The sequence below is a fragment of the Sphaeramia orbicularis genome, chromosome 4 (assembly GCF_902148855.1).
Source record: "Sphaeramia orbicularis chromosome 4, fSphaOr1.1, whole genome shotgun sequence".
NCBI classification, from domain to species: Eukaryota; Metazoa; Chordata; class Actinopteri; order Kurtiformes; family Apogonidae; genus Sphaeramia; species Sphaeramia orbicularis.
This window is the reverse complement of record NC_043960.1, coordinates 15,855,986-15,877,335: the sequence shown is the minus strand read 5'-3', so window position 1 is coordinate 15,877,335 and position 21,350 is coordinate 15,855,986. Positions and strand designations below refer to the sequence as shown.

The following is a 21,350-nucleotide window of genomic DNA, read 5'->3' as shown; positions in this document are numbered from 1 at the left end:
CCATACCTTTTCAGAAGCTTTTGCCCATATGAGTAATCAGGAAAGCAAACGTCAAAGGGTGTGTGATTTGCTGAATGCACTCGTCACACCAAAGGAGATTTCAAAAATAGTTGGAGTGTCCATAAAGACTGTTTATAATGGAAAGAAGAGAATGACTATGAGCAAAACTATTACGAGAAAGTCTGGAAGTGGAGGAAGCAACAAAAAACGTATCAAAGGTTTTATTAAAGCTCTCAAATCCAAAATCCTAAAGGATCCAACCAAATCCATCCAGATACCAGGTATTGCCATGGCTTAAAGCAAACTACCCAGATGAAAATTATGTATGGACACAGGATGGTGCTCCAGCCCACACAGCTAGAAAAATACAAGATTTCTGCAAATCCAACTTTAGCAATTTTGGGGAATCATGTTTATGGCCACCTTCTAGCCCAGATCTAAACCCTCTGGATTATGCTATTTGGGGCGTTTTAGAACATGCTACCAATAGAACATCACACAGCAATGTCGACTTTCTTAAAGATACTATTAAAGAAGAATGGGAGAAGTTGTCACCCGAATATTTGAGGAACACTTGCGCAAGTTTCAGGAAGCGTGTGAAGGCAGTTATAGGGAAAGAAGGAGGACACATAGAATAAAAACATTTTCTATTATGTAAATTTTCTTGTGGCAAATAAATTCTCATGACTTTCAATAAACTAACTGGTCACACACTGTCTTTCAATCCCTGCCTCAAAATATTGTAAATTTTGCTTCCTCACCCTGTATAATATAAAAATATACAAAACTATATAAAAAAATATAAAGATAATTGATCATAAAAAAAAAGCATAATGATCACACACAAACATTTGCATTAAGATCACTTACTTAAGTCCAACTATCACACTGGAAAACACCATGAGTAAATTTCTGCATTTATAACTTGACCGTATCAGACTTAGGGGGATTTAAGAGGATCTAAATACAGAAACGGAATAAAATGTTCATCATTATCATTTCACTATTGTGTAATCACATGGATCACTGTGACGTGATGTTCATTGTTTATTTGCGCTGGACTTCCTCTTCCACTTGGCGGTGTTTCTGGCAGGTATACGCATTGAGACTCATTACTGTCATTTAGTCCGTCTGAGCGTGGACCGTGGACTGAATATAATATCAGGATAGAGGGCTGTGATGTCACCTATTGGTTTCTGAGCACCTGCTCTGAAGCCAGTATTTTTTGCGATTTGACCAGCACCGTGTTGACTTTTTGGAGCCAGAAGTGATCATATTTGGACCAAAGGCTCAGAACTATGGGAGGCCAAGGGGTCATGGTTGAGTAAAGTTCGTCAAGTATTGTAATATTGTAAAAAGTAATATTACAAGCTTGTTAGTGGAGCCTATTAACCACAACTACAGTGGAGACAGTCTTTTCCAAAGTGTCTCATTAACTCTTTAAGTGCCAGACAGTTAAGGGGCTAATAAGCCTTAAAAGTGCCACAGAATTTGGCCGTTTTTCAGTATTTCGCGTCGTTTTTATAATATTTGAAGAATCCTGCAGGAAACCGCTCGGTAACATCCGACCGATTGCTGATTAGATCCAAAACGCACCGGACGCAGCCGATTCATTATTGATCGTAAATTGCATAATTTATAATAATAATAATAATCTTTATTTATATAGCACTTTTCATACAGTAAAAACTGTAGCACAAAGTGCTTTACATATCAGTTTAAAAATCAGTACCGCCCCCCACCCACACCCACCCACTCACCCGCACACACACACACACACACACACACATACACATGCAAACCCACAAGCTCACACATACTTAAGAAGACTGACTGAGTACGGGTAGACCAGAACAAAAATGTACAAGTAAAAGTAAAACATCAGTTTAGGAGGCGCTGTCTCAGGGAGCCTTCCGCACCAGGAGGCAGCTGCCGACCCCAGCGACCAGGCACCAGCAACACAGCCCCGCATCCCAACTAGTGGGAGAGGGCCAACTGGGACCCCCACCCACCAGAAAGGAGCGGACCCCAGTGAGAGAAGGCGCCACAGCCCCCGGAGTCCACAGCCGCCCCCCGGCATGGAGGGCTCCCTCTGATGAAACACCGGAGAATAAGAAACATTAAAAAGATATAAAAATATTATTCGGTCGCGTGACCTCAAATTCCCGTCTGCTTGGTCTCAAAAGGGGGACACAGAAAGAACGTCATCGAAATGTGAGAAAGAAATGGGGGTGGATGGTTTGTTTGTACACAAATATGGCGTGTTCTCCAAAGCCGATCTGATCGGCCCGTGGCACTGAAAGTGTTAAACAAACTGAAACTCCAGAAGTCTGATTTGACTGTCATATCCATCCGTCCATCCATCCATCTGTTTGTCCATCTGTTCATCCGTCCGTCCATCCGTCCGTCCATCCATCCATCCCATCTGTGATAGCTCGAGCGGTCAAGGCGCGTTTAAAAAGGAGCACGGACCCAGGATTTTAGCAAAAAATACAAATTTCTTTTATTTTCTTCAGAGCGTCAAACCAACACTACCTTCACCAACCTACATCCAACACTAAATGACCTATATACAGGGTGACACAAAAAACGGGAACTTTTTAACAATCCAATAAAACCAAGAGTGATGGAAGAGAAATATTTTATTCATAGTAATTGAAACCTTAAACCATGCCATTTAAGAAACGATGGAATTTTCATTTTTTAAAAATTACTTCCTGTAGATGGCGTCCTCCTGTACAAATGCATTCTTGAAATCTGCTGTTGAGATTCCTCATTGACCGCTGCAACATCTCAGCTGGGATACTGTGAATTTCATCCTGAATTCTCTGTTTTAACTCATCCAGAGTTCTTGGTCGAGTCGTGTACACTTTACTCTTGAGATAGCCCCACAAGAAAAAATCACCAACGGACAAATCTGGTAATCTAGGGGGCCAGGGAACGTTACCGAATCTTGAGATCACACGGTTACTGAACAATTCTCGCACAGCCGCCAATGGTTACTAAAATGGGGGTGTGTTTACTTGCTCAAGGTCACTGTCTCGCAGTGCTACCACTTGCTCATGTCTGCCAATACGCACTTCAAAAATTCCCATTTTTTTGGGTCACCCTGTGATTTTAAAAAAATGAAAATTCCATCATTGTTTCTTAAATGGCATGTTTTAAGGTTTCAATTACTATGAATAAAATATTTTTCTTCCATCACTCTTGGTTTTATTGGATTATTAAAAAGTTCCTGTTTTTTTGTGTCACCCTGTATATACAAAAATGCACTGTGCATGTGACCAGACCATTCCATTTTTCCACAGGGGAAACACAATCTACACATACTAACTAAACAGTTCTTTCTAATTTTAAAAACACCCCAAACTCCTAAAATACACTATTTACAAATATTAAGACAAAACCAACTACACAAACATGACTATGCAAACACATATATACATATTTACATTTATCCCAACACCAAAACACCCCTCCTTCAACCACCCCATACGTGCTACCCTCCTGGAACCTTTAAGTAGTGTCCAAGCCCCCCGGGGATTCTTTTAGCTGGACACACCGGAAACGGAAGCCCACACGAGGTAAGTTCGCATCGACACCTTCCCCACAATATTGTAAAAAATAATGCCAATACATTAACTTTATACAATTTTACTACTGCTATACACCTTTAAGGCTAACTATGCATCGATTTTGTGATATTCGCAGGCACATTACACACGCCCGGCGAAAGAGGACCGCCACACACACAGCTCACCATTCCCTCGCTGGACCCGCTCCACCACAGAATCACTCTCCAACAATATTCAATAAAGATACTTTTAAACATACTGTGTGTCTATTTACTTGGTGCCATGTGATTTAACGCTTACATACAGTTACTCAATATACTAATATAATTAATACCAGACATAACGGCTACCCGCCGTTACACCATCCATCCATCCATCCATACCATCCGTCTGTCCATCCATCCATCCATCCCATCCGTCCATCCATCCATTCCATCCATCTATCCATCCATCCATACCATCCGTCTGTCCATCCATCCTTCCATACCATCCATCCATCCAACCATCCATCCATCCCGTCCATCTGTCCGTCCGTCCATCCATCCATCCATTCCATCCATCCCGTCCGTCCGTCTGTCCATCCATCCATCCATCCTTCTATTCCATCTGTCCGTCAATCCATCCATCCATCCATACCATCCGTCTGTCCATCCATCCTTCCATACCATCCATCCATCCAACCATTCATCCATCCCGTCCATCTGTCCATCCATCCATCCCGTCCGTCTGTCCATCCATCCATCCATCCATCCTTCCATACCATCCGTCCGTCAATCCATCCATCCATCCATACCATCCGTCTGTCCATCCATCCTTCCATACCATCCATCCATCCAACCATTCATCCATCCCGTCCATCTGTCCATCCGTCCATCCATCCATCCATCCCGTCCGTCCGTCTGTCTGTCCATCCATCCATCCATCCTGTCTGTCCATCCATCCATCCATCCATCCATCACCACAAAAATGGTTGAAGTCTTTAAGGGTTAAACAGAACAAACACAGTAAGAATTCAAGAATAGGAGGAAATGATAATTACATTTACTTGATCAAATATTGCATTTACAGAAATAAACTGTGTAACACCTGTTGATCCACTAATCCTATCAATACATGTAAATAATTGGGGTAAAATGCAGTTTGTCATCTTTGAACCATCATCATATATGACCCATTTGGACATTCAGAGACTCCGTAGTTACCATGGAAACATTGATTCACCAGTAAAACCCATGGAGTTTGATCAATGACAGTGGATGGAGGCACTTGGTTTTTGTTCAGTTACTGATATATTTGTTGAAAAGGTCACTTTTACTTCAGTTTTCTCTGTTTTTGATATAATAACCCTCAACTTTAATCTGAGGTTTTATGAACATCTACATGACCAGCAAATTATATATAGGAAAATACCTGATTCCTTCCATCCATCCATCCATCTGCAACCCCTTATCCAGATGCCCAGACTTCCTTCTCCCCAGACTCCTCCTCCAGCTCTTCTGGGGGGATCCCAAGGCGTTCCCAGGCCCAGCAGACAGACATCGTCTCTCCAGCGTTTCCTGGGTCTTCCCCGAGGCCTGCTCCAGATGGAACATGCCTGGAACATCTCCCCAGGGAGGCGTCCAGGAGGCATCCAAAACAGATGCCCAAGCCTCCTCAGCTGGCCCCTCTTGATGTGGAGGAGCAGCGGCTCTACTCCGAGCTCCTCCCTGGTGACTGAGCTCCTCACCATATCTCTAAGGGTGTCCCCAGCCACCCTACGGAGGAAACTCATTTCAGCTGCTTGTACTGGGGATCTTGTCCTTTCGGTCATGACCCAAAGCTCATGACATCTGCTTTAATTGGAACATATATTCAAAGATGGACCATCAGACCACTTATTAGATGTTTTACATGAAACACATGACCAGAATGAGTTCTAGGGGGAAAAACAACAAAACCTTAGTACTTTAACATTCAGTGTAAGTCTACTAGCCTTTTGGAGCTAACCCTAGTGGCCATCAGTGGTATTAAGATAAGATAAGATAAGATAAGATAAGATAAGATAAGATAAAACTTTATTGATCCCACCATGGGGAAATTTAACAGTATGCAACACACCAGTGCAAAAGAAAAACCAGGTAGAAATAACCATTAAATTACAGCTTTAATATACTTGCAGTTGCTTGTCCTTGCACCTCGGTGTGAACCAGCATCATTTAACATTCATTTTAAAGCCCACAACCAACAAAACAAATACTGGCTCTATTAAGGGACTTTTTTTTGCAACAACTGTTGGGGAGGGTGAGGGGGCCATGAGTGCACTCTACAACTTCCATACTAGATATCAGTAAATATTACACGCTGAGCCATTAAAGGATGGAAAGAAAAAGAAGTCACTGAGCAGCAAAATGGTCTCTGTACTCTGTATAAATTTATTTTATATGATGTTTGTAGCATCACTGTCCTGAAATATCTAAAGTCAACCAAAAAAGTCAACTTTTCATGGGCTTAGAAATGCAGACCTTTTACGTTTTTGGCGATATACTGTGATTCCACAAGGTCAAGAGGGATTTTAAAGAGTTTATAAAGCTGAAACAGGAATAAATCATCCTGTAGTTTATTACAAACTTCCAAAATCCACACTTTTTGAGATAAACAGTGAGCAGGAACGGGATGGGGAAAGTAACGTTAACTGTTTGTCTAAATTAGAGGACAAAAAAGTGCAATATTTGCCTTTGAGATGTAGTGGAGTGCAAGTATAAAGTTGCAAAAAATAAAATGGGAACACTCAAAGTATCTGAGTAACAGTAATCAGTTACCTCAGGATGTATGTATCTGTAATAATTTTTTTTTTTTTTTGGGGGGGAGGGGTGTTTTTTTATGACTATTCGTTTCCACTATTACCATCTTTTCTCCTTGTCCACTTAACCCTTTCATGCAATTATGAGAACCTTGGTCACAATATTTGTTTGATTTTATTGCTCTTTAGGCATGAAAAAAATATGCAATTTTTTTTTTTTGTTTGTTTGTTTGTTTGTTTTTTTTAAGGAGTTAAAAAACTGTCCACTCAGCCGGACCCCATGCATTTAATTTTTCAAGCAAAGAAACATGTATTTAAAACCTAATATCAGAAAGTGATATGGAAAAGTATGCAATAAAAACATTTTTAATGCTGCTAATCAGATGTTTTCCTACGTTTTTACATACTCTAATACTAGTTACCTCCGCCAAGGAGGTTATGTTTTTGCCAGGGTTTGTTTGTTTGTTTGTCTGTCCGTTAGTGTGCAACATAACTCAAAAAGTTATGGACAGATTTTGATGAAATTTTCAGAGTTTGTTGGAAATGGGATAAGGAAGAAGTGATTAAATTTTGGTGGTGATCGGGGGTGGGGGGCCCACGGGGGGGGGCGCAGACCAGAAAATGTCATCAAAATCTGTCCATAACTTTTTGAGTTATGTTGCACACTAACGGACAGACAAACAGACAGACAAACAAACCCTGGCAAAAACATAACCTCCTTGGCGTGGGGGGGCCCACGGGGGGGGCACTGATCAGCCTTGGTGGAGGTCTGCGCTCTCCGAGTGCTTCTAGTTATTATTCATTTCATGGAGATAATATGCACAAAAAAAAAAAAAAAAAAAATTTTGTTTGTTGATTTTCACTAAAACATGTCACTGCAGATCAGGTTTATCAAGAACAGCATAGTTACAGTAACGGTATGTGCACGAAAGGGTTAAAATTATAGTCCACCATACATGTGATGTCAATGTACTGCTTTAATGAAGCATTCATTTTACTTACTTGGTGATTTTGACACTAAGAAAAGTATAGACGGCATGTTGGTTTGACCCTGTTTCGGCTAAATTCTTGATTTTCATTTGCATATTCTTATCCAAACCTAAGTCTAAGAGCTGCTGACACCACTTTCAGGCTTTGACTACATACACAGGTATTAAAACCAGTCCTGTTAGGTCGGACTGTGCTGTGCACCGCAGGTTTTAGTTCACTGTCAAACGTCAGTAGCTCTGATTAGCCTGGGGTGTCGGGGGTTGTTCCTGAGAGATGACAAAGGTCTCACATCTTCTGCATCACATGGCGTGCTATGCTTCGCACACAATCTGTCACTGTTTTCTCATAGCCCAGCACAGTTACCATGGTTACCATTGTAGCAAAAAGGAAGTGAGTACTGTCAGTGGCAAGGAGTTAGTCAAGACGGTCACAGTTGGGGAACTTCACTGATACATCTAGATGTTATAATATACTGTATGTTGTATATACTGCAATTATCTATAAGTATATTCCAGATCAGTCTGATGGGGAGAATCAGTGACAGCTTTGAGTTTGCAGTGTTTTGGTGACTCTTCGTAACGCCTCAGTACTTATAACCGTGTTTGGGCAAAAGAGGGAGAGCTGTATCAGTAAAGCCAAAGCCAAAGGGTAGATTCTAACAGGGATGGCCTGTGTTGTAAAAAAAAAAAAAAGACAGATGTAGACAGGTTTCTGATAAAGCAAAGCCGCTCTGACGCATTTCTGTCTTTTCTTTTCCTTTCGATTTCCTGAAAGTGTTATTCCTCTTCTCTAAAACCACTACAGTATTTTTCTTTTTCAGTGCTTTGTAGGTTTGGTTTATGTTTCACTTTGGTTTTAATGTATTCTAAAAGTCTATTTGATTTTGCAATTCAACCCATTATTGGGCAAGTGACTAATTTTGGCAGTGACAGTTTGACAGTGAAAACAGCTGTTACAATAAGGGCAGTGAGGCAACAATCTCAAGCAAATGTGGTCTACAAGGTCTGTAAGGTCCACCTCTGCATGAACAGTGAGTGTACCTGCTTTGTTAGGTACCAGGAAGTAATGGTACTAATGTAAGGGATGATGTTCAAAGGGATAATATGGATGTGGACAGGTGTCTGGATCAGCACTATAACTGCTGGTTATTAAATGTGTCCACGCTTCGTACTGATGTCCACAGCAAGTTTATTCTTCACAGAAGACAGGTGGTACACCGTGAAACACCATGAAAACTAAATACAAACAGAAAATTAAACAATGTTTCACTTAAATGTCATTCATACAAAACACTGTAAACATAAATTAAAAGTCACTGTTACCGTGTTCGCCTGGTTAACCAACAGAAAAATGGGACGGGGTATAGTTCTCTCTGTTCGGACCCGCCAGATCTATCTTTTCCTCCCGCATTGTCCTTCGCGTCCGTGTTGAGGTCACATGACTGTACGTGACCTTTGACCAGGACGCACTTACTTATTACAAATACTTATTTGACTTACAAAACAACTTAAATTACAACAAATCAGATATTTCAATAATGAAGTGTAAAATAAAATTAACCCAAAAAATCTAAAATATAATAATCAGATTAATAAACAACTGTGTTGCCATAGAAACTTGACAACCTGAAACTCTATCCGTTACAAGCACTTATGTTCTAATGTTCTAAAAGTGATGTTCTAATGTTCTAAAATACATGTTCCTTTCACTTTACATGTGTTTTCCTTGTGTTTTTTATACATATATTTCATGGATTTTGTATTTTTTTTGTCACTTATGGGTAAGGAACCAAACATAGTAACTTTATTATCGTGATTTTCTACATAAAAACAAAACAAATTCACAAAAGTAATATAGTCTTGTTAGGTCGACCAATAACACACTAAAGTTCAAATGCTGAATTTCAGAGTAATTCTACAGTCGTGGAAAAAATTAGACCATCAGAATTCATCAGAAACAATGGTTATGCAATCAAGTCCTAACTCCTGTGTGTATCATGTGACTAAAACAGACAGAAAAGAAAACACGGAATGCCTAAAAGCACTGTTTTTGGCAGTACAATGCCATAGATATTGATGTAAAGTGAAGTGATTTTGGTTATTATCAAGAAAATCATGGAAAATGGATAGATATCAGCTCTGAAATTAAACTGTTATGAGCTATTTTTCTTGTTATCATCATATTTGTCCATGCAAATGTACCTTTAGTTGTACCAGGCATTAAAATGAACAAGTAATGGAAGAAAACAAGGGGCGGTCTAATAATTTTTTCCACAACTGTGTGAGTGCCCTGTAAAAGATTAAAGGTGTACAGATCAAAAAACTGAAGTCATAAATGGCATTTGCATTAAATATACACACACTGAATCCTCAAATGTGTTCCTAATATCAGACACTAGTGGTCTTGTCTGTTTTTTATGGGCACTGTATGATTTTTCAGTTACATTCACAACACTTCCACGATATCAGTTTAGCATCTGTGACCTGTTATTCTGTTAAAGCCTTCGAGGATATTTATGACGATCGTAAAAGCACAGTTACACTAAAAGATGCAACTTTTCATTTTAGAATCGACAGTTGAAGCAGAACCGTGACTAGAAAGCGGTATTTTACCCATCTTTCTAGCTTCTCGTAGCCTCTTCAGCCTTAACTGTTGCATTCAATTTGTGGTTTCCTCTTTCTCTTACGAGGCTATATATGGTTTTCTCATGTCGCGTTACTTTCTGTCCGATTTTGAACGTCCCTTTAGGTGAGATCAATAACTACTGAGGTGTACTTCGCAAAAAAACAGACGGGAGTTATATATAACTTAACAAACGGTGGGATCGGTCTGTTCATTTGTCTTCAACAGGCTTCACCGTTCAGTCCGGTTTTACAAGGAGAACTAAAACGCACAGCATGTGAAGGTCACGATTTGCCTATCACAGTCAGTTACTGTCATTTGCATCTGTGCTGCCGGACTAAAAATAATGTGAACACAGCATGCTTTCAGCCGCAGAGAGGAGAGCGCTGTCTGTTTGGTTTGTTCGGGACAGGAGGAAGGCGTGAGGATCTGCAAAAGGAGAAGGAAAAGGAAAGGAAGCAGAGAGACATATAGGGAGTAAGGCAGCAAAGAGGAGGGGGAGGGGGGGAAGGAGGAAGAGAGGGGGTGTGAGTATGTGTTGAGGTAGGAGGAGAGGAGGAACAGGAGGAGGAGGAGGAGGAGGAGGAAGGGGTGCTTCCTCCTTAGGCTGAGCTGCTGATGTATCCCAGCAGCCCCGGTCCGTAGCAACAGGAAACCTTGGTATAAAAAGCTGAGTTGCAGGGGGAACCCTCCTAAGTGTCTCACAGCCACAGCATGACCAGGACCGAGAGCCTGAGAGTGTGGACTTAACAAAACAATGCCCAGCCTAATCGTCGAACCACTCATACAGCACTTCATCATGGACAAAGATGACAGGAAGAGAAACAAGAACATGTGAGTGAAACTTTTATCGCCCATTTAGTTCATGTTTTTTCTTCGTTCGTGCATGTTCTAAATGTTAACTTAAATCTATAGGGAGATGTTTAACTTCTTTGGATTTCACAAAATAATCTTCCAAGGGTCTAAAGCTTAACATTGAAATATCCTGAAAATAGTTTGGAGTAAAAATGTCTAACTACTATGCCATATGCTCTCTATTCTGATGACTACATAAATGCCTGACATTCTTTGACAGACTCACTTGAAACTAATTTAACAGCAGCAAATCCAGCAGGGATATATTCATGTTATTTCTTATCTCTTCACAGTGGAAAGAACTTTATGTGCCGACTACAGTGTATGTTCTCACACTCGTCAAGCTCTGAGAGGTAAGGAGACTTATTGAGTGTTTTGCATACATCTCAGTTTTAAAATAGCCAGCTGGCTCCTATCATTTCCATCTATGGCATAATAAAAGGATTCAGATGAACTAGACACACCATGTTTGCTTTGGCACCGGACGCTCGCAGGCCAACATATCCAACGCTTTGACTTTTTTTTTTTTTGTACAAATTTGATAAGCACATCTGCTATGCTTTCTTGATTAATCCGCTTCTGTGTCTTTACACTGCGCAGCTCACTCTGATTTATTTTTCCCAAATTTGATTCTGGTTGAGTAATCCATCACGCATTCTCTCCCAGCAGGCTAAGTTTAGAAGATACCCAACAATGGTCACAGTCACTGGAAAAGCTTCTGGAGTCTAAATGTAAGTTGTTTTTCTCTCCAATGGAAAAGAAAATTCCTCTTTGGTTTAACCCATAAAGACCCAAAACAAACGCCAGTGACCAAAACCATTCTACTGATGTTAAATGTTTAATGTTCAACAAAGTCAATGAGATTCCCAGTTTATTGGGGTTATTACAGGTTGTGTATTATAATAAGTGTAGGTCAGGGATTCCTTTTAACCCATAACAACCTAAACATCCTCCGGCATCCAAAATCATCAACTGATCAAAACTGTTTGCTACCTGTTGATCCACTAATCCTATCAATTCATGGAAATAATTGGAGTAAAATACATTTTTTTTCATCTTTTCATGGTCATCCGATATGACCCATTTGGAGGTTCAGGGGCTCCGTAGTGAACGCGGAAACACCGTCATCTTCTACAACATTGATTCACCAGTAAAACCTATGGAGTTGGATCTATGACAGCAGATGGAGACACTTGTTTTATGTTCAGTTAATGATATATTTTGCTGAAAAAGTCACTTTTTTCATCAGTTTTCATTGTTTTGATACAATGACCACTGAATTGAATCTGAGCTTTTAAGAACATCTACACAATCAGTGAATTAAATATAAGAAAATGCATAATTGTAACTGAAAAAAACATAAAATACAGTGGATAATATTAGAATAAATGGTGATAATTTACCTAAGATAGGTTAAAAATTCATTTGGGAACTGCCACAAAAGTAGCACTGGGTCTTTATGGGTTAAAATAAAAGCTGAAAAGTGGTTTAAACTGTGTCTCATATTTGGTATGATTTTTGTGTTTTCTTCAAGATGGACTGGCTACTTTTCGCACCTTTCTGAAATCCGAATATAGCGATGAGAATATTGAGTTCTGGCTTACCTGTGAGGACTACAAAAAGATCAAGTCTTCATTTCGGATGTCCTCAAGGGCCAAGAAGATTTATGAGCAGTTCATTAAAGCAGAATCTCCAAAAGAGGTATTTTCAGTGCACAAAAAAAAAAAAAAAAAAAAAAAAGAATTTACAACATCCTCTGCTACTTTTCTACTGTTGTGTATGAATGGAGATAGTGGCTGTCAAAGAAGAGTCTCTTGCTTGAATGTTGAAACTGCAATCTCTCACCCTTGGCTTAAATCCCCTCATTCCTACCTCTCTGCTTCATTCCAGATCAACATCGACTATCACACCCGAGAGCAGATCAAAAGGAACGTCAAGACTCCCACTATGCACTGCTTTGATGACGCTCAGAAGATAGTTTATGGGCTGATGGAAAGAGACTCATATCCACGATTCCTCCGCTCTGACATTTATAGAACTCTCCTGGAAAACCTTGCCGCCGATGCCGCGAAGGGATGAAAAAGTTATCAAGAGGAGAGAAAGACATAATAGCCATAACTGGAATGTTTGTGCTCCTTCAGGAGGAAGGACTGACAACCGAAAAAAAAAAAAAAAAAGGAAGGAGAGTCGATCTGCTTGGCACATAAACAGATACAGACACTTCTCACCTCAGCGTTGTCACTAGATCAGATGCAAACTGTGCCTTAGAACTATAAAGGAGGACCCCCAACACTGTGGAACACACACCAGAGGCCTGTGCAAGAACAACAAAGAAGAGTAAACATATCCATCCATAGTGAAAATGACCATGTAGTGTGTGTTTGTACTGGATGATGAGTCCGTGTACAGTACGAAATGATCGGGTGTGAAAATAAATGAATCAGCAAACGACCGACGCGCCGCTCTAACGGTGGAGCTGCGTAAGCAAAACCATGCAACGGACCTCCTTTGGCCTTTTTGCAGAAGTGTTTCCTGTGCAGATAAAGATAGAGGATGTAAGATGCAACAGTCACCTTCCATTACTTATGTGTGTGTGAGTGAGTGTGTGTGTGTGTGAGTGTGTGTGTCAGAGAAGGAGACGGTGATAAAGGGCATTTGGTCGCAGCATCGAAGCGCCAACGCAAAAAGAGTCGGCTAATGACAGCGCTAAGGAAGACGACAAATCTATAAAGGACACAGGACTCAATAGTGATATGTCAGCCTTTGAAAAGAGTTGCAGAAGGCCGCTTACTTCTGCAAGAGGCATTCTGGGACACTATGAAAGTTTTTTTTTTCCTATAGTTTCAGCTGATATTAACAATTTGACAAGTGAAGCTTTTTTTCTTTTTTTTTTCTTTTTTTTTTTTTTTTTTAAACTCCCTACATTTGTGCCAGCATCTGACAACTTTAAAGATGACCAGTTTTGGATTAAAAAAAAAAAAAAAAAAGCAGGTAAAAGTAGCAAGTACCCTGGCTAATTATATATATTAAAAAAAAAAAAAAAAAAAAAGAACATAGTCATGCACAGGTTTGTGGTTAGTGGTAGTTAAAGTAAGTTCTTAAAGGTTCAGTGTGTGATATTCTGTGACGTCTAGCAGTGAAGGTGCAGATTGCAACCAAGTGGATTCTTTACTCTTGTTTAATAGCAGCAAAAAAAAAAGCAGAAGGTCCTCCTAAGAGCTTCTGTTTTTTTTTTTTGGTCTAATTTAACTGGCGCTTTTAGTTACAAGGAGACAATTCTGGTTGACACTCAAATATGGTGTTAATATCAGGATAAAACTCATAAATGATAAAGAAACAGAGTAGACTCAGTTAAAGTTGATAACTGGCTGTTAAAAAACTCAGTAATTCTTATCTGATACTAATTTTACACAAATAAAAACATAATTATATTCCACATCTGCATTAAAATCCTTCCAAATCCCCAAATCTTACACACTGGACCTTTAATATCTCTGCCATAAACTGAATCTTCAATCAGTTCTAACACTGAAATGATAAAAGTTTTGACTTCATGTAATAAACTACTTGAGTGGAATTATTATAGCGATAGGATATTTCACTTTGCATGATAGGATGTTGAAATTCCTTGTACACTCTGTGAATGGGTCTTACTACGGCTTTCCAGAGCATGCTGTTTGAATGTATTCCTAGGGAGTAAACAGTTAACTTAAAAGATAAACAGTTATTATTTATTTGTTATTTGTCACCATTTGAGTAAAACGTTTGTTGCAGTGTTGAAGTGCTTATTGAACTGTTAGTGATTTTCATGACATTAAATTATTTCAATTGCCTACTTTGGAACAAAGTGTGTTTTCAACAACACGTGTAATAAAGACTCTAGTTTCTTCTCTTTGGCTTTAACTTTTCCAACTTACTCGGTGCTTTGAAATCCAGTCTCAGGGACTGTTTAGGAATAACAAACCCAAGCCACCCCAGTGAAATAGATCTTAAAACACTGTGGAAATTAATGTGATGTTTGCATAATGATTGTCTGTTATGTGTTTAAAGCAATACTTGATCGCATAAGCATGGAAATAGAGCGACTGTGCCAAGTTGTGCTGCACTGACTTAGACTTATTTTCATTCTTAAGAAGAAACAACCACAGAGTCTCGCTAATGAGACTTTATACTATTGCTTGGTCTATAAAAACAAGTGGCAAAATGCATACACAATGTCCATTTAAAATGTATAAACCCTCATATAATAATCAGAAAGACAAAACATGCATTAAATATTAGGTTAAGATATAAGAGAAACGGAAAGAAAAAAACAAAAACAAAAAACAGAATGAGGTTTATTTTGGTGGCTACTTCAAGATTATGGTAAATCTTATCCATTCTTGTATCTGACAAAGGAAACTGGGTGTCTGCAGTTTCCTGTTGTACTTTTCTATCATTGTTAGGCATCTGTTGACTCACATATTATATACATGAGTGGTGTGTCAGAAACAGGAAGGCCAGGCATCCACTGTCTTGTGAAATCAGTCACTGAGAAATGAGATTTTCTCTGAAATGTATCTTCACAGCATGAAGACACACTGCCCGCTCCAACAGAGTCAACGAGAGTCCCAGTTTATTGCGGTTATTGTAGGTTGTGTATTATTCATAAGTGTAGGTCAGGGATTCCTTTTAGCCCATAAAGACCTAAACATCCACTGGCACCCAAAACTGTTAAACTGTTTACTGAGGTAAACAGTTGAATACCTGTTGATCCATTTATCCTATCAATACATGTAAATAATTGGTGTAAAATACAGTTTATCATCTTTTCATGGTCATCAGATATGACCCATTTGGACGTTCAGAGGCTCCGTAGTAAACATGGAAACACCGTCATCTTCTACAACATTGATTCCCCAGTAAAGCCCATGGAGTTGGATCAATGACAGTGGATGGACACACTGGGTTTTAAAAAATTCACTTTTTCTTCAGTTTTCTCTGTTTCTGATATGGGTCAAAACACAGTATTCAAAATCTCCCTGACAGGACATTTTAGAGACAATTTGACAGATTAGTGTTGCTAAATGATCCACATTTTTACTTTTAAATTCATTTTTGCTTTAGTTGGACCATAAAGGATTATCCAAAACAAGGAGCTGCTTTATATTGAAATAAATTTTGGAAGGGTAATCAATTAAAGTTTGCTCTCTGATGGGACATTACTGTGTTTTGACCCATATAACAACCCTCAACTTTAATCTGAGCTTTTATGAACGTCTACATCAAGGGTGTCAAACTCATTTTGGTTCAGGAGTTTGGAACTAAAATTTGAACAGTTTCTACAATATTCCATCTCTTATAATTAACACAACTACAGATCACAGTGGATCCATAAGTGGACAAAACATTTAGTAACAGGCAGAATATTGTTAAATTTGCACATTTTGGGTTGTTCGTCTTTGTTTTTATTTATGTATTTATTTGCATTTTATTGTGAAAGAATAGTTTTGTAAATGTAAAAATTTTCAAAGTGTAATGTTATTTTTTTCACTTAAATTTTTTCCACATCATTTTTCACAAAGAAAATTTGTAGTTGTCATTATTTATGGGCTATTTTGTTGTTATTTTTACTGGAGATCACATTGGTCTGTATGTGGAATCTGAACCAAAATGATTTGGACAACCTGGACTGTTCAGGTTAAGTTTTGCACTTTCATCCTGCGGGCCGGAATGGAACCTTTGGTGGGCCAGATTTGGCCCCCGGGCCGCATGTTTGACACCTGTGGTCTACACGATCAGTGAATTAAAGGCGCAGGAGACTTTCGTGACCAATTTTTCATCAAATCTGTCAAACCTCAGTCATATCCTCAGTATCATGAATCTGTAAGTCTTTCTGTGATTACTCACCTGAATCTCTTGCATTACGGTGAACAGTGTCTTAGTGCCATCCACCATAAACAGTCCATGTGTTTACAAACGAGCCGGGAGGTAACTCGGGCATCTTCGGAATTTCGTCACGACGTGCACTTTGGGAAGCGAAGGCTCGCGCAGCCACCTTACAGCAGCAGCTGAAACAGACACAATCGTAAACGGCAGGAACTCCCTTCCTTCTGTGCATATTCCTCCAGCCGTTTCCGTGTTTGTTTCATCCATATAATACCATATTGTGGCATGTTTGCCACAGTGCATTGTGGGTAGTGGGTAAATGTGTTATTTTTATGTGCAAGAATTCAGCGGGGTTGTTGTGTTAGTATTAGTTTTGACTTAATATGTGTATGGCAATGTTTATTGGCCTTTTTGTTGATTTTGTTTGTATTTTTGTAATTTGTAAAGTTGCACCCTGAGTGAGAGCCATAGGCAGAGCAAAGGCTATCCTGTTGTGATTATTTCATCAATCATCCTATCTGCATTTCAAATTAAAAACATTGCTTGCACTCATATTTGACACAGAGATAACTTACTGCTGAACTTCCACCCACACTGCAATTAACTCATGATGCCAGTGCTGCTGTCAGGTAGCTGTTACTCACAATGCACGTCATGACAAAATTCTGAAGATGCCTGAGTGACGTCCCTGGTCGGTTTGTAATACAAGAGATTCAGGTGAGTAATGACAGACAGACTTACAGATTTGTGATACTTAGGCTGTGACTGAGGTTTTATAGATCTGATGAAAAATTGGTCACGAAAGTCTCCAGCACTTTTAAATAGAGGAAAAGACATAATTTTCCCTGAAACAATGCAAAACATATGCATTTATGGGAACTGCCACAAAAGTAGTACTGGGTCTTTATGGGTTAATGATTACCAGATTCAGTCAGTCTACAACTGCAGTCAGATCTTTAGAAGATACTGCAGCCGGTCATAATCGAAATGCAAATAGTAAATTGTTTAAAAATAAACCGACAATTAAACCAATGGGTTTTTATTCCATCCAATAAAGGTGTTGCCAACTCCACACATCAATGCATTTGATTTTTATCTCCCTATCTCGTTAGTCAGTAGATTTATGAAAATGTGCAAACCAGAGCGTCCATAAGGGAAAAAATTGCTTGGTTACACCTTAACTTACACATTAATATAATTTTACTAAAAGATCAAATAAAATATTTAGTCACTGTAACTTTTCAGTGACATCCCAAATGTAAGAGATTATGGCCCAATCTCAGTTCACCCCTTACCCCTCCTCTTTACCCCTCCCCCTTGGCCCTTGCACTTGGCACTACCCCTTGAAATGGAGCTGGAAGGGGTAGGGGTTGAAACATTCCCCTATCAAATGGGACAACCCTTCGAGACAGACCTGTTACATCATCAGCAGTCATCGATGCCGCTACAAACAGATGCGACAACTTTGTCTCTGAAAGTATTCACCAGGCTGTCAGCAGCTGTAACCATCTCTGTTGCATGGGCTTTGGTCATCTTTTTATGGCTATCAACTATAAATTGCAGAAATGTGGTCTGTAACACATTGAAATCAAATGATTAAGTTGTTTATGAAGAAAATACGTACATTTGTGTGTTTCTTTCATCACACTGCAGCACTTTTTGGCTGTGTTTACCTCCATCTTGCCAATGATTCGAACAGAATTATGGGAAATTTCTCCTACCCCTCCATTTGTAGTGTGGTCCTGAAAAATCTATACAGCCCTCCGCTTTAGCCCTTCCCCTCAGACTAATCAAAAATTGGGACAACACTACCCCTTCACATGTATGTGCAAAACAGAGGGGTAGGGGTAAGGGGGAGGGGCCAAAGGGTGGATTGGGATTTCCACAATCAGGATGAAAGCAGGAAAACATGCAGGTAGTTACTAGTTTTTGTCATATTTCAACATGATTTACTGTGGTAAAGAAACAACTGGGTTTCATATGTGACTTAAATTCCCTCATCAGCACTGTACCACCTTAAAAAAAAAAAGACACATACAAGGGAGAATACAGCATAACTGACCGGACATGAGTGGAATTCTTTACCAAGTTAACACGACAGAGGTACATTCATGTTATGCAGATTATATTTTTAATAGATACGTCTGCATTTGTGGGTTGAAAGTGTTGGTATAAACCAGATGGATTTGTTTAATATGTTTTAATGTTTTATATTAGGTGTGTTCTTGAAGTTTGTGCAGAAAAGCTTTGTGACTAATTGCATTTGCAGTGTTGTTTTTTATTAATCCTCTAGTTTTGATGCCATGTTTTACGCCAAACCACGATGTTTCCTGTTGCCTCCCTGTGCAACAAGTCAAATGCAGGGGAAGTGTGCAATACAGGACAATGGTGGCATGGAATACACTTCCACAATGTTTAATTTCAGAAATTCAAGCAGCTGGTTTTTCTAAAAGGTCGAGAACTTTCATATTTACCCAAGAATATTCAATTCATTGTTTGTTGTGGAGCTGTTTTTGTTTTTATTTTTGAATCTTGGGTTTTATTTTATTTATTAATTATTTTGTTGTTGTTGGTACTATTAGTGTTATTGTAATTGTTTTGCATTGTGTGCTTGCTGTGTAATTTTGGTTTTCGTGTTATGTTGTTTCGGGTGTGTGCACATCTTGTTTGCGGAGCGAGTTGTGGAATTTGTAGTGCTTAGTTTTTATGTTGTTAATCACCGCAGGAGGAGTAGCTGCTGTGGTGTGGAGCATCGAATGGGGATTAAAACTGATAAACTAATAAACCATGACTGCTAGATGTTGCTGCAAAAAAAATATTTAGCAACATTAGAGATTATTTTGCAATTCTGTAGATTTGACATTAGTCATCACCAAACCTGGTGCAGTAATGTGTTCATCATACCTTTGTGGGGATTTTCAGGTGTTTGTATTAGGTCACGTCTCTTTTTGCACGTTCTACCACTTTAACCCTTTCATGCATAGTGGTCACTACAGTGGACAGTTATTCTACAGCTGTTCTCTTGTATATTCATGTATTTTGTTGTTTTAGTTCCATATCAGCCAAAACAGTGGACACTTATGCATCATCCTAAACACTGTAATTCAGACCATTACTGTAAAATTGCTGTTCTAGATAAACCTGATGTGCACTAACATGTTTGAGTGTAAATGACTTGCTTGTTAAAGTTATTAAACTGCAATTAAAAGTTTTTTTTTTTTTTTAATTATTATTATTATTTTGCATAATATCTCCATGAAGTAAATAATGACTAGTATTAGAGTATGTTAAAATGTGAGAAAACAACAGATTAGCACCATTTAAAATGTTTTTATTTCATAGTTTCGCACAGTGTATCAGTAAATACATGTTTCTTTGCTTCCAAAATTAAACGCATGGTGTCCAGCTGAGTGGACATTTTTGGAACTGCATGAAAAATTGGTTCGTAAAAAACTTTTCAATTGCATTCTTTTTTTTCATTTCTAAAGAGGAATAAAAACACTCAGGAAAAACAATCTTGAATAAGGTTCTCATAATTCATGCATGAAAGGGTTAAACCATGAAGAAAAAGATGAATAATTCCCACAATAATCACATACAAAAGATGAAAACAGAATAATCTGGCGATTTCTTTTGTTTTTGTCAAGATTTCTTTAAATATCCTCCTCCGATACAGCGATGCATTCTTGTCTGAGACATGAATATCACAATTTTAGCCAAATAAAATAAAAATAAAATAAAATAATTGTACTTTTTGTGGTGTCAGGAGGATAAGTCAAACTCTTATGGGTAAATATGTTTCTGCAAATCAATTGCTACTGTGTTAAAGTCAATGGGCTGTCCCTCATGAGAACAGACATCTGACCAAACCCGTCTGCTTTCACACAAAGTCCATCCACTCATTTTAATTGCTGTATCTAATCATTCTGTATGCAAAGCTGTTGGCTCATAGTTCGTCATCATCTGGCTCAAACCACCAGGACAGCAGCCAAAAAAGCCAGGACAAAAATGACTGGGTGCCTCACATTGTTTTCAGCTAAATAAGCAAGTGTCCTCAGTCCAAGTGCCTTGTGGGAAGTTAATTAAGGTGACGGGTACTTCATATTCTCATTTCAGTTCGCTAAAGTGGTACCTGCGTTATCTCAGTCGCAGCTACGAGATGCCTGGAAACCAACAGCGCTTTAACCGTCTGTGATACTCACAACAAAAATGTCCACTTACATATGCGCATACCGGGAGCAAGTCAGTTTAATTAATGCACTTACTGTTATCATTCTGATTTCTCATGTTTTTGTGTGTTTAAAGTCTGAACTGCCACTGGATTTGAGATGAAAATTCACATTGAAATGACACTAAATGATTCATGATCCAATTCTCTCATTAATTCTCATAATTTTTACATTTTAACCCAAGATACAGTCTCAATTGATTCGCATTTTTGATTTTTTTTGTTTTTTGTTATTAGTGACTCAAACTTGATAAAGTTTCACCTGAGGACGTTTTACTTGTAGATTTGCAGACATGGCACATTCACACGGGATTAAGATCACAGATGTCTTCGGAAATTTTTTAAGAAAACCAGTGTTGCACAGAAAATACTAGTCTTAAGTAAAATATCCGACCTCTATCCTTGGGAATGGTCAAATTTGTTCTGCATGTAT

The 21,350-nt window shown here is 38.8% G+C and overlaps 1 protein-coding gene across 2 annotated transcripts; it reads left to right on the top strand.

Moving 5' to 3' along the window:
* The first annotated feature begins 10,573 nt into the window (after nucleotides 1-10,573).
* On the top strand, nucleotides 10,574-14,711 carry LOC115418366 (regulator of G-protein signaling 21-like). 2 transcript variants are annotated; one of them, XM_030132798.1, is made up of 5 exons: nucleotides 10,574-10,800; nucleotides 11,115-11,174; nucleotides 11,491-11,552; nucleotides 12,356-12,522; nucleotides 12,712-14,711. In XM_030132798.1, the coding sequence occupies exons 1-5, from the start codon at nucleotides 10,724-10,726 to the stop codon at nucleotides 12,898-12,900; spliced, it is 555 nt and encodes a 184-aa protein (XP_029988658.1). In that variant the 5' UTR covers nucleotides 10,574-10,723; the 3' UTR covers nucleotides 12,901-14,711. The 2 variants fall into 2 exon arrangements, with proteins under 2 accessions (XP_029988658.1, XP_029988657.1); XM_030132797.1 differs by having other exon boundaries at nucleotides 10,582-10,800; nucleotides 11,488-11,552.
* Nucleotides 14,712-21,350: the final 6,639 nt, after the last annotated feature.

What these genes read in the sequence shown, in the direction of transcription:
- LOC115418366 (XM_030132797.1), top strand. Translation starts at nt 10,724, where the DNA reads ATGCCCAGCCTAATCGTCGAACCACTCATACAGCACTTCATCATGGAC. An exon ending in AAAGCTTCTGGAGTCTAAAT is followed by an intron (nt 11,553 to 12,355) that starts GTAAGTTGTTTT and finishes GTTTTCTTCAAG; the next exon opens with ATGGACTGGCTACTTTTCGC. An exon ending in AAGCAGAATCTCCAAAAGAG is followed by an intron (nt 12,523 to 12,711) that starts GTATTTTCAGTG and finishes GCTTCATTCCAG; the next exon opens with ATCAACATCGACTATCACAC.